The 13,035-nt window shown below is 45.4% G+C and overlaps 1 protein-coding gene across 1 annotated transcript in view; it reads right to left on the bottom strand.

Annotated features, from left to right (window-relative positions):
* Nucleotides 1-13,035, bottom strand: part of EFCAB6 (EF-hand calcium binding domain 6) — a 252,542-nt gene that overhangs the window by 125,486 nt on the left and 114,021 nt on the right. Inside the window, exons 14-17 of the mRNA XM_057555849.1 lie at nt 10,773-10,940; nt 8,350-8,409; nt 8,099-8,259; nt 699-872 (exon numbers count right to left, since the gene is read on the bottom strand). Coding sequence (XP_057411832.1) covers nt 699-872; nt 8,099-8,259; nt 8,350-8,409; nt 10,773-10,940 — 563 coding nt within the window. The remainder of the gene's footprint in view (nt 1-698; nt 873-8,098; nt 8,260-8,349; nt 8,410-10,772; nt 10,941-13,035) is intronic.

Below are 13,035 nucleotides of genomic sequence, written 5' to 3'. Positions count from 1 at the left end.
CTACACTTAAGAATTTTTTAAAGGGGATATGACAACGTGAAGTCAGCTGAACAGTTCTACATTTTACCTCTCCTTATGGATTTTTTATAAGCTATGAACAAGCAAGTTAAAATAATATCTTTTCATTAGATGAAACCTATATTTTTCAAAATGAAGAAGAGCTCGAATATTCATCAGTCTGACTTTTAATAGATTGACTAAGTATGTTTTATTGTTACAATTCAATTTGACAATCATTTAAATAATTCTGTCATTCATGTTAGAAAATGTTAACCAGTTTAATGAGTATATTTTGCAATAAATATTAAACAGCGGTAAGGAATCTAAGTTTCTGGAGAAGAATAAGTGTGAACGCAGGTACGTAATAGTTGAGTGGCAGGCGGTTTCTCTGGGAGTTGAAAGTCCTGGGTCCTTCCCCCAGGGTGAGCACCATGCTTGTGAATAACCTGAGGTAAGTCCCCAAATCTCTCAGGTCTCAGTGCTTTCAATTCTAGAATTAACAGGTCAATGTAGTAATTCCTAAGATCTCTGCTGCTTGCTCTAAAATCCCTGACTTTAATCACTGTTTTTATAGTTTGCCATCTTTCTTATTTAAGTCATAAAATATTTAAATACTCAGTCAACAAATATTTATTAACTACCTACACTGCAATAGGCACAGTGGTTTTAATAAACGCTTTCATTTTGCTTTATTTTACCTCTCAGAAAGATCTGGCAGCTGCTGTTCCTCTTTTTGAAGATGTTCATTTAACAGCTGATCCTTTGGAACAGGAACTGGAGAGACAGTGGGTGGGCCATTAATTCCTAGGCATGCCAAAAGTTTCTTGTAAAGGATTCTTCCTGAAGCAATATCCTGAAACTTATTGCAGAGTCTGAATTTCAAAAAATGATCAGAACACACCCATTAGAATGGCTAAAAGAAGACTGACCCTACCAAGTGCCAGCAAGGATGTGGGTCACTATGACCCTCCTCCACTGCTGGCGGGATGCAAAATGGTGCAACCACTTTGGAAGACACTTTGGCAACTGAATATCCAATCACCAGAGGAACCAGCTGTTCCAGCCCTAGGCGCTTAGCCGAAAGAATAAAAATGTATGTCTACACAAAGACGTGTAATACATGTGGCTTTATTTGTAATAGCAAAAACTGGAAACAAACCAAATGTCCATCAATAGGTGAATGGATCCACAAAGTGGGGTAAGGCCATGAAACAGAATTCTACTCGGCAATGACCAAGAACCATACAACAACGTGAGTGAACCACAAAATCATTATGCTTGGTGAATAAAGCCTAACAAAAAAAGAGAACATCTTGTAGCCTTCCATTTATAGAAAATCCTAGAAGGTGCAAAGTCATCTGTAGTGACATGGTGCTAGGTGGGTGGAAGAGATGAATTGCAAAAGGGCACAAGAAAGCTTCAGGGGGAATGAAAAAGTTTGGTATCTTCATTGACAGCTTGCGATGGGTTCACGGAGATATATACACATGATGGATTTCCTCAAATTGTATTATTTAAGTATGTGTAGTTTATTGTTTGTAAGAATACTGCAATAAAGATATAATAAATGTAAAACAAAGAAAAAATTTCATGAGAAATTTGGTATGGAATTATGGAAGTAATTTATTGGAATTTGGGGATATGCAAATATTTGAGAAAAACATAGGAAACCACTAATATGGCAGGATCTTTTTTTTTTCCAACATTTTGTTTGTTAATATTTTTCTAATCATAAAGGTTGTACGTGCCCACTGTTGCAAACTTGGTAAAGCCTGAGACCCAAGAAAAAATTCCACAGATTCGTTAAAATGCACAAGGCTCGGGGCTTCCCTGGTGGCGCAGTGGTTGAGAATCTGCCTGCCAATAATGCAGGGGACACGGGTTCGAGCCCTGGTCTGGGAAGATCCCACATGCCGCGGAGCAACTGGGCCCGTGAGCCACAATTACTGAGCCTGCGCTTCTGGAGCCTGTGCTCCGCAACAAGAGAGGCCGCGATAGTGAGAGGCCCGCGCACCGCGATGAAGAGTGGCCCCCGCTTGCCACAACTAGAGAAAGCCCTTGCACAGAAACGAAGACCCAGCACAGCCATAAATAAATAAACAAATACTTTAAAAAAAAAATGGCTCCCATGTATCCATATTAAACTGCCCTTTAAAAAAAAAAAAAAAATGCACAAGGCTCAGAGCCCAGGAGGTGTGGGTGTGAGCCCTGGATTCTGCCTCCCGGGGTCTGGATATCGGCTCCATGACTGAAGGCGGGCTTCACGAGGTCCGGTCCGTGGACACTTCCCCGGCGCAGTGAGGCCACGACTCTTTTCACATGAATACACGATGTCATGTGTCTCTTCCACCCTGAGTCTCTCGTGCGTGTACAGCGGACTTTCCAGAGGCTGCGTGGCACGTGATCATTCCTTGCTCCGACCGCTGCTGGAGTGTGTGCTCATGTGGGCTGTGCTCACTGACACGGTCTAAAGCTGCAGAAACATGTAGGGTCTCCATGAGGAGCTGGAGTGAGCTTTCAGAGATCAGCTCAGCTCAGTTTCTTTACAGCACTTTACTAGCTCCTTATGAGCTCCCGTAGGTTATCCCTGCTATAATTTCTGTAACCTCCTTATTATCCAATAAATCCTTATTTTGAAATCCCAAAGCTTTTCCTGAGCCTACAGGGAAACACAAGTAGCAAGTGCACTCTCCTTTTCTGCAACGACAGGTTAAAGGTCTCAGTTTTAGCTTCTCGTACAGTAAGTACTGGTAGACACAGTACATACAACAGAAACCCTTTGAGGTCCTCGATAACTTTTAAGAGCATCAAAGGGTTGAGAAGCTCTGACCTGGGCACGTGACCCTTTCTATGCTTCTGTTTCCTTGTCTATGAAATGCACATAATGAAAGCCCCCACCTCAGAGGATTACTGTAAAAATTCCATAAGAGGATCCACGTAAAGCTGTTAGCACTGCGCTGGCCTGCTACATGCATCTGTGCTCAATAAACCAGAGCTGGAATAACAGTATCACAATATCATGATGACACGCACGTAGCCAGGGGTCAAAGCATGAGCTCCAAACTGCGCTTTGCTCGGTAAGTACCAGCAATTGTTATAATTGCTTCCGTAACACTCTGTGATGATCACTGTGGTAAGTATTACAGCTACAACTGTGAGAAAAGCAAAGCAATGCCCACCTCACGGAGCTGCAAGAGGCTGGCAAACTGCTCATTCTGAACCGAGGGAACAGATCACCGAAAAGCCCAGAGGCAGCAGAGAGCTTGGTGTTCTCAAGAAATAGGAAGCCAGTCAGCCCAGCTGAGCTGGACCTGCAGGAACAGCCGCAGCGTTCGAGAGCTTCCCATGGGCTTGATACTGGGTGAGAGGCTTCATGCCTATTACCTCATTTGATCCTGACCACAACTCTCGAAGTAACATTTGCAGGAGGAAAGAGGCTCAGAACGTGCCCAAGTTTACAGCTAGCTCTGGGCCGAGCCGGGATTTGAACCCAGGCAGTCTGGCTGCAGAGCCCGAGTTCTGGAGAGGTTTTTTTCTTTTTTTTAATTAATTAATTTATTTTATTTATTTACTTTTGGCTGCGTTGGGTCTTCGTTGCTGCACGCGGGCTTTCTCTAGTTACGGTGAGCGGGGGCTACTCTTCGTTGCGGTGCATGGGCTTCCCGTTGCGGTGGCTTCTCTTGTTGCGGAGCACGGGCTCTAGGCGTGCGGGCTTCCGTAGTTGTGGCACTCGGGCTCAGTAGTTGTGGCTCGCGGGCTCTAGAGCGCAGGCTCAGTAGTTGTGGCGCACGGGTTTAGTTGCTGCACGGCCTGTGGGATCTTCCCGGACCAGGTCTCGAACCTGTGTCCCCTGCATTGGCAGGCAGATTCTTAACCACTGCACCACCAGGGAAGCCACTCTGAAGAGGTCTGAGGATCCTGACGGGCTGGGAAGTCACGCTCCATTAAAGCATCTGGTATTTCTCTAATGGCAAGAGGACACCCAAATGCTTCAAGCAGGGTTTTAACGTGATCGTCTTTGTAGTTTAGACAAAGACTGGCTACGTAATGGAGAAGAGAATAGGGCGGCTTCCATCTCAAATATCTAATTGCCTGCACAACCAATCCACTTAAGCTCACTCATTTATTCATTCATTCCGTTGCTTGACACTTAAGATGCCCTGTCCATGAGCCGGGTACGGTTCCACACCTAGGTACCGGGACTTCGGGAGTGAAGAGACAAAGTCCCTGTGCCTTACATCCTTGGTGGGTGGCACAGGTAATAAATGTAAACAGATGACAAGAGCCATGAAAAATGGAGCCGGGTGACAGGTAGAGAGTACCTGGGAGGTGGGGTGGAGGGGAGGTGGAGAAGGAGGTGAATAGAGTGACCTGTCACTCTGGGTGGTGGGGTGTCACCAATCTCCTCTCCAGGTTAACACGTCCAAAATGGAACTTCTGGTTTTCTCCCCTGAAGCTCCCCCAGCTCAGGTGACAGTCCTGAGTACCCAGATGCTCAAGCCGGAAGCTGGGGCTCATCCTCGCTTCCTTCCCACCCCGCCCCAATCCACGCCGCTGGCAGTCCAAACACACCCTGAACCTCCACATGAGTTCACGGTGTGTATTCTGTATTCGTAGGAGAACTACAGAGATAAAGGGTAGCTCCATCGGGGGCGGGGCGGGGGGGGGTTGGTGCTGGCGGTTCGTGTTACATCAAGCTGATTTCCAAAGGCGCTTTATCATTTACACGCCCACAAGGCACACACGAGAGGACCAGTTTCTCCACCTCCCTGCTCTATCTTTTAATATGTTTGCAAATTTACAATTCTTTTACTTCAAGTGATATCTAACGTAGTTCATACTTCCTTCTACTTATTAACCTATATTTTAGCAAAGCGACAGCAAGTCTCATGCTCAGAGTGCTTGGCAGATAGAGACATCACATTAGGATTTAATCATATTGTTTTCATGAAGTGCAGTCTTAGTGTGACCTCTTTACAGCAAGTGATAATGTTTTTACATGTATGGTGGTCAGAAAAGCCTTTAAAAAAATTTAATACACTTCAGAAAAAGAGGAGTTGATATAAAGAAAATAAAATGTACTCAGGTAGAACATGAACGCCCAAAGTGTGGGCGACATCTTCCTTTTCATGGACAAGTAAACAGAGACCCCCAAGAGGTTCCCCTCTCTTGCCCCTTGGAAGCTGCAGTCTCCGAGGGTTCCTATCCCTTCTCCAGCCTCCCCCTCCGCTGATGACCTCACCTCCCCCTGCACCGAGGAAACAGAAGTCCGGAGGGCGGGGCTCCTAGGTTAGCGCCCACGCCCACCCCTCTTCCTGGCCTGGCTCTGTCTATCAACACTTTTTCTCTCCAGTCTCTGGCTTTCCACTGACTTCTCCCCCAGCCCAGAGACAAGCACAAAGCCTGTCTGTGAAGCAGGTGAATCCTTTCTCAGCACTGCATCCTTCACTTCACTCCACAAGCATCCCTGGCGCCTGCTGGGGGGTCCACCCGCCCCTCCCGGCCCCGGCCCCTGCTCACCCCACTTGCTTCCCATGCGACGTCTGACCTGGCTGGCCTCCTCCTGCTCCCCGAGACTTCCTGCCCCCTTAGCCCCAGGCACCGCCCTTCCTGTCCCCTTGCCCCAACCTTCTCGGCCTCCTTTGCTGCTGGACCAGCCAGGGCCCTGGTTGTCCGGTGGTGTTCTGCCAGGTCCCACCCGCAGCCCTCTCACCTCAGACGGTCCCCCATCCACCCCGGACAAATGCTTGTTGAACGAACGAACGAGCTGTCGGTGTGAGGAGGACACTGGAGTCTCATCACGGCCCAGACTCCTCTCTGAGCCCCACGTCCTCCTGGAGTCTTTTTCCCGTGTTGTCACCCCAACCGGCTGACTCCTTCTGTGCTCTCTCACTGGCCAGCAGCCCCTGGCATCACTGGAGACTCCTTTCCCTCCTCTGCCATCAGCCTCCCGGTCCAGAGTCACCAGGTCTGTCCTTCTACTGCCCAGACCGAGTCCAAAGCAGTCGCCCCCTGCAGTCCTCTGCCGCCCCCTCCTTTCAAGCCCCTTCTTTCCCTCTCTCCCCATTATGTCTGTTCCCCTCACCGGAGCCAGAGTGATCTTTATAAAGCACAGATCTGCAGTTGCCACCCACCCCTGTGTAAAGCCACCCCACAGGTTCCAGTTCCCCCTCAGCTCTGCTTCTCAACTACGGCTGCAGGGCACAGCCAGCGGGGATTTCAGCAGACCCGTGCCCGGCCAGCCTGTGGACGGGGCTTGGCACCAGGGTTTCCGAAGCCCTCTGGGTGGCTCTCAGACCCTGTGGAGAACCCTGACCGCCGGGTGAACCCGGTTCCGTAGTGTAGAGCCGGAGTCCCTCCTGCCCGCCCTCTGGCATCGTGCCCCTCCCGCCCTCCCCCCCCCACACTCCTGCCCCAGCTGTCCACATGAACGTGCCGTGCGCCCCTAGCCCTCTGGGCTTTCTCCTGCTAGCCTACAGCCCGAAATGCTCTCCCCTTTCTTCTCCAGATTCAAGCATCACATCCCTGGGGAGCTTCTCGCCTTCCATGCCACGCCCCCCTGCCCCATCCTCCAGGCTGTAAGTGTCCTTCAAGAATTACGCACAGTCCTCTGGGCTCATGCCACGTGGGGTGCGTCTGCATCGCTTTCCCTCACATTAGACCACTCTGTAGATGAAGGGGTTTCTGTAAACCTATTAACAGGACGGCCGGGATGCAGGAGGCTCGCGCAATACTCTTGAGCGAAAGACCAAGTGGAGGAAGAAGTGAACCGCCCTGCCAGTCCTGGGCTCCGCTTCCCTCTCCCTCTCTCCCTCTCCCCTGACCACGTGCAGCAAAGCCACGAGCCAGTGAGCGACTGAAGCCCCTGCAGGCACGGACATCAAGGTGGCCTCCCCGCCTTGCCCACTGCCCAGCCCAGGCCCTCGCCCCTCCCTGAGCTCCTCCACGACCCTCTCTGGACTTGCTGTCACCTGCTTCTCCCCTGTGTTGTGTTTCTTCCACCCACTAGCGAACTGATCTTTCTGCAAACATTCCGTAAACTGGATGAATGCAAACACCTGGCCTGGCACGCCAAGCTCTCTGCAGGGCCCTCTTGCTGGGGAAAGCCTAGGCCTCCCCCTCCTCTTCTTACAAACCACAGGAGAAACGGGCTATGAGACATGAGTGTTCACAGAAGGGAGATTCAAGAGGCCAACAATTACCAATAAGATCAACTGTGTTTCAGGTCACTTTAAATCAATGTAATGTAAAGAAAAACAATAAATAAGATTTTTAACATTCCAGTCGGAACGAATGAAAGAGAATCGCTGTGATTCCACTGGATTTCCACCCACAGTGATCTCCCAGATCACTGCCCACACGCTGGGAAACACCGGCCCCCGTCCCTGAGGCCGTGCAGCTCTGAGTTCTGGGACAGCAGCAAGTGGGTGGCAGGTGGCGTGTCGGAGGCGTCATCCCCTGCAGAGTGCCGGCTCGCCCTGCAGGTTGTCAAGGTCATCTGCAGAGAGGGAATGCCCCAAGGGGTGAGCCCCTCCGTGTGGAGGGTGAAAGGGACACCAGGCAGGGGACCCCTGGGGACTTCAGGACACCGTTCTCTTCTTTCTCTAATATCCCTGTCCCCCCCGCCCCCCAGCTTCGGCTCATCCACCACAAATTAAGTTTTAAACTAAAACGAAAGAAAAGTATAATTCAAGTTACCATTTATGGGCTGGCTGATCATAGCCAGACACCCTGGGAGGTAAAATGGCATCACGATTAAGAGCACAGGAGTCATGCAGACCAGAGGTAGAACCCAGGCTCCACTGACTAGCTGTGTGATTCCAAGGAGGTGCTTAACGTCTCTGGGCCTCCATTTCCTTATCCACGAAAGGAACTGTCAGAGCTGCCTTACACGCTTGTGGTGAGGACTGCATGACCCAGCATATATACCAGACTCTCAACCAACGCCCGACGCTTAGTACAGACTCAATAAATAGGAGCTACTATCAGTACTACCTGCTAACATGGCAAAAAAAAATACGTAGAAAAAGGTTTAAAATTGTAAAACAGACTTGATGGAAAACACGGCATGAATTAATTTTGTTACCAGAAAACTTACTTTACTAAATGTTCGGTTGTTAAAAATGGGCAGAAAACGCGCATGATTTTCTTGAAGTTATTTCGCCCAATGAGCCCTGTGTCTCCAAGGTCATGTGACCGCAGCATATTATAGAAAACTTGTAGATTCCTGGTAATGGAGTCATGAACAATTTCTTCCACCTAACAGAAAAAACAAACATATTTACCAAGCTGCACGTTTGTAACCTGGGGTGGTAGCACCTTGGGGCCACATAGGAAAGCGTTACTTACTGAATCCCAAGCCAGGAAGAGAGGTGCCTTGGTGTCTTTACAGGAGGATATTTTGCTTAGCTAATTGGGAAAGAGAAAATATATGAATACAAATCACTCATAAAGGTAGTAGGAGCTTTGGAGGCAGGTGGACTTGGATTGCCAGCTCTGTCCCTGATTATTAGCCAATAGCTTTAGACCTTGAGAAGTGAGTTTGCCCCCACCCACCAATCCCCATCTGGAAATGGGATAATAACATTTAACTTGTGCTTATTTTTTAAAAGTACAGGAAACATGAAAAAATCCGTCACCTAGAAATCAAATAAATGCAAAGTGAAAGAATAATGAGATGACATTTTTGCCTATCAGAATGGCAGAAATAAAAAAGGAAGCAAACTGCTAGAGTTGAAAATGGATAACATCAGACAATTTGATAATCTACAGCCTCTAGAGTAACAGTGACTGTCTCTGGGGAGCGGCTGGGGACAGAGGTGGAGGGAAAACTCACTTCCACTGTATTCCCTTCTGCATCTTTTGCATTTTGTACTTCATACATATATTCAACTTTTAAAATAATTAAAATATTTTTAAAATAATATATAAAATTTTTATTCCATTTCTGGAAATTTATACTAAAGAAATTATCATAGCATGATGCAAAAAAAAGAAAAAAAAGGAGGCACTACAATATTCCTTGCAGCAAAATTTATAAAAGGAAGAAAAATGAACACCTAGATTATAAGAGCAGGGAATACGCTGCATCTTTTAATCTTACATAGCAGAATTTTTACTGACACGAAGGGTTAACAATACATTAATCAATGACAAACTAAAAAGTCACTAATTATGTGGTCTCATTTTAAAATAAAATAGATACTATATATGAAAGTATATATATATCCAGTTCATCAAATTATATACATTACATATGTGCAGTTTTTATATATCAATTATACCTCAATAAAGCTGCAAAAAATCATATGCTTGTGTAGGTATAAAGGTTTGGAAGAATATGCAACAAAGTATAAGAGTGAGTAACAATGTAACACAATTCCTCAATGTTAGAATTAGCGGTGATCTTAAGTTTCTTCTATTTGCATACCTCTGCCTTCTAACATTTCTAATTCATTTGTTTATATTAACATTCACTCAACAAACTGCTTTGTGAGTGCTGCCGGCACTGGGCTATGCCTGTGGGTACAATGAGCAGTGAAAACAGAAAGGCCTCCGCCTTCCTGGAGGCACGACAACATCGCGACAGAAACGTGACCCTGTGACTGGCACAGGTGTGTGAGGTTGATGACTGCCAGACAGGCTTCATCAGAGGGGTCAGGGAGGGTCCCCGGAGAATGGGCCCTGGACCAGGGAGCGGGAAGGGGATCCCGGCGGGAGCTGCACTGCCGAGGATGGTGGCAAGAACGTGGGGAGCCTGAGGACCCGAGCGGCGTGGCGGTGAGGAGATCCCGTGAGAGGCGGCAGGGCTGGACGGCGTGGCACCTCATCAGCTACGTGGGGAAGCTCTGCTTTATCCTGCGGGTCCCAACGCTGTTAGAGGGTTTGCCCTGGAGGCTGACAGCATCTGACTTAAGAGTAGGCAGAGACCACGCTGCTGGCCACATGGAAAGCAGGCTGCTCTCCTGTCTGTATTTCTGTTTTTAAAGAAAGTACGGTGCCTATGAGCAGGGCTGCTGTGACAGTCAGAGGTGATGATTTACAAAAGCTAACACAGGGTGTGTCCCACAGCAGACTTCTGGAAAAGTTGCAGTTCTTCATTTTTGCGTGTATAAGGGCTCTGGGACTCCCTTTTGAATCAGAGGTCAAGAAGGATTGAGTGACATGGTTTAGGATGTGCACAAGGTGGGCATTCAGGAAGCCATAATATTGAAACCAAAAGTTAATCTGTACCTGGTAAAGAAAGTCTTTAACAAACATTTCAACGAGACTCTGTTAACGCTCACTGCACGCATTATCTGAAACTAATCTGATTTTTTAAAGTTCTTAAAATGTTAAAATGCTAATAGCTATTAAAGTTATAGAAGTATTTCTAATAATAAAACCATCAACTTTTCAGCCAAAAGAAACAAATACTAAAAGTAAGTGTTTGTCACTAGAGGCAATAAGCAGTTTTTGGTTTTGTTTTTACTGCAAGACATGATTGCAAGAGCAGTGCCGTTGCAATGCTGGGAAAAGGAATCACATCCAACATATAAGGTGCTGTCACTCAAGGAAAGTTTTCAGAAATGTCAAAGAGCATCCTTCAATGAGATTTAAAAACTAAAAGTTAAACAACTTTTAAACACAACTCTTACTTAAAAATTAACGCAGCTGAAAAATGTGGTCATCCATTTATTTAAACCATATTTCACCTGCATCTCTTATTTCACTAAGAACACTTAAGTTTCCTGCCGTAAACAGAAAAGCAAACGTGAAGTTGTAAAACTCACCTCAGGGTTCTCTTCAAGCAGTTCAATAAACGTGCTGACATTGACCCGTCCGGTGCACCCAGGGTCAAGCGTTTGCATTAGTTCTTTGAATTCTGAATCACTTATTTTTACAACTATGCAATTTAGAATGCGTCGCAATTCTTCCCCTGTTATATGTCCGTCAGGTTTCTGAGCATGAGAATATATAAGGGAATTTTTTAAAAAGAAAAAAAGGAAGGAAGAGCATTACGTGTATTTAGCAGCACTTAATAAAGCATGAGTTTGGGCCAGATAGAATGATGAGTTGAAACAAGAATACCTCAACTGATGATCATCATTGTATAAACCCACGTGCCAAGAGCGGTGGGGGGAAGGGAATCTAGAACTTTGCAAGTGCAGTTCCTACAGGGTTCTCTGTCAGGGCATGGCAGGAGACAGTCCCAAGAGAGGAAGGAGGCTGACCCTTTTCCCAGGACAGGCCGAACGCTGGCTGTCACAGGGCACCACAGCAGCTCCTTCTGCCCCAACGCACCTGAGGGTCCCGCGGCTCAGCTACATGCGGCACACAACTTCCTGGAAATTCAATTACAACTAGCCGATTCGCTAAGAATATTAACCATGCTCGCTTTCACTACCACCAACCTCATCAATTGCATAAATGTACAATTACTTAGTGAGAAAAAATTTCAGCCATGCTGCATAAAGAAAATATTATGAGCAAAATACTCTGAGGCAAATTTCTTCCCCCAGAATAAAAAATTACCAATAAGTAAACTGAATATCAAAACTGAGAGAAACTGTTTACTGGCAAAGCAGGGGAGATAAAGAACCCTACCTCTTCATAGGGAGATATTGTGAATACCAGTGTGACCAAAGACTTGTTAAGTGATAAAGCAGTGTATAAATGTCAACTATGACTTTGGGGTCCAAAATCTGAAAAGGATATAAGGTCCTCTTGGAGAAAATTAAGTAATTTTAGAGGATATGTGCAGGACACTTTTTGGTTTGGGAGTGACAATTGTTTAATGTCCAAATGGGAATCACTGACAACTAATATTTATGATTTTCAGTAAATTTATCAACGATCACCACTATCTAATTCCAGAATATTTTCATCACCCTGAAGAAACCTTGTGTCCATTTGTACTCACTCTCCATTTCCATCTCTATCCTAAGGCAACGAATCTACTTTCTAACTCTCTATATTTGCTTTTTTCTGGATATTTCATGTAAATAGAATCATACAGTATCTGCATCTGTATGCACCTTCCATCTAGCTTCTATCACCTACTATAATGTTTTTGAGGTTCATCCATGGTGTTGCATGATCGGTATTTTGTTCCTTTTTATTCCTGATATTACTATTCCATTGTATGATAGGGCACATTTTGTTTATCTTGTCATAAGTTGATGAACATTTGGATTGTTTCCAGTTTAGAAATTATGAATAATGTTACTATGGACTCTTGCACACAAGCCTTTGTGTGGACACGTTTTTATTTCTCTTGGGCAGATACCTAGGAGTGGAATTGTTGGGTCATGTGGTAAATTTCCGCTGAAATTTTTAAGAAACTACTATGTTGTTTTCCACAGCAGTTGCACCATTTTCCATCCCCACCAGCAGTGTCTGAGTTCCATCTCCACAATCTTGCCAACACTTACTGCTGTCTGTCTTTCTGATAGTAGCCATCCTAGAGGGTGTGAAGTGATATCTCATTGTGGTTTTGATTTGCATTCCCCTGATGACTAATGACGTTGAGCATCTTTTCATGTGCTATTTGGTCACTCCTATATATTCTTTGGTGAAATGTCTATTAAAATCTTTTGCCCATTTAAAAACTCAGGTTGTCTTCTTATTGAGTTCTAAGAGTTCTCATATATTCTAGATACAAGTCCTTTACCAGATATATAATTTACATGTATTTTCTCTCAGTCTGTCATTAATGGTATCTTCTGAAGCACAAAAGTTTTAAATTCTGATTAGTCCAATTTACAGATTTTGTTCTTTTATGGAGCATACTTTTAGTGTCACATCTAAGAAATATTTGCCTAACACAAGGTCACAAAGATTTACACATATGTCTTCTTCTAAGACTTTTCCATTTTAGCTCTTATATTTAGGTCTATGGTCCATTTTCAGTTAATTTTTGTATATGATGTAAAGAAAATGTCTAAATTCATCTTTTTGCATATGGATATCCAATTGCCTCAGCACCATTTGTTGAAAAGATTATCCTTTCTCCTACTGAATTGGTTGAAAATTAATTGACCATAAATGTAAGTG

The sequence above is a fragment of the Balaenoptera acutorostrata genome, chromosome 11 (assembly GCF_949987535.1).
Source record: "Balaenoptera acutorostrata chromosome 11, mBalAcu1.1, whole genome shotgun sequence".
NCBI classification, from domain to species: domain Eukaryota; kingdom Metazoa; phylum Chordata; class Mammalia; order Artiodactyla; family Balaenopteridae; genus Balaenoptera; species Balaenoptera acutorostrata.
This window is presented reverse-complemented; position numbering and strand designations above follow the sequence as displayed.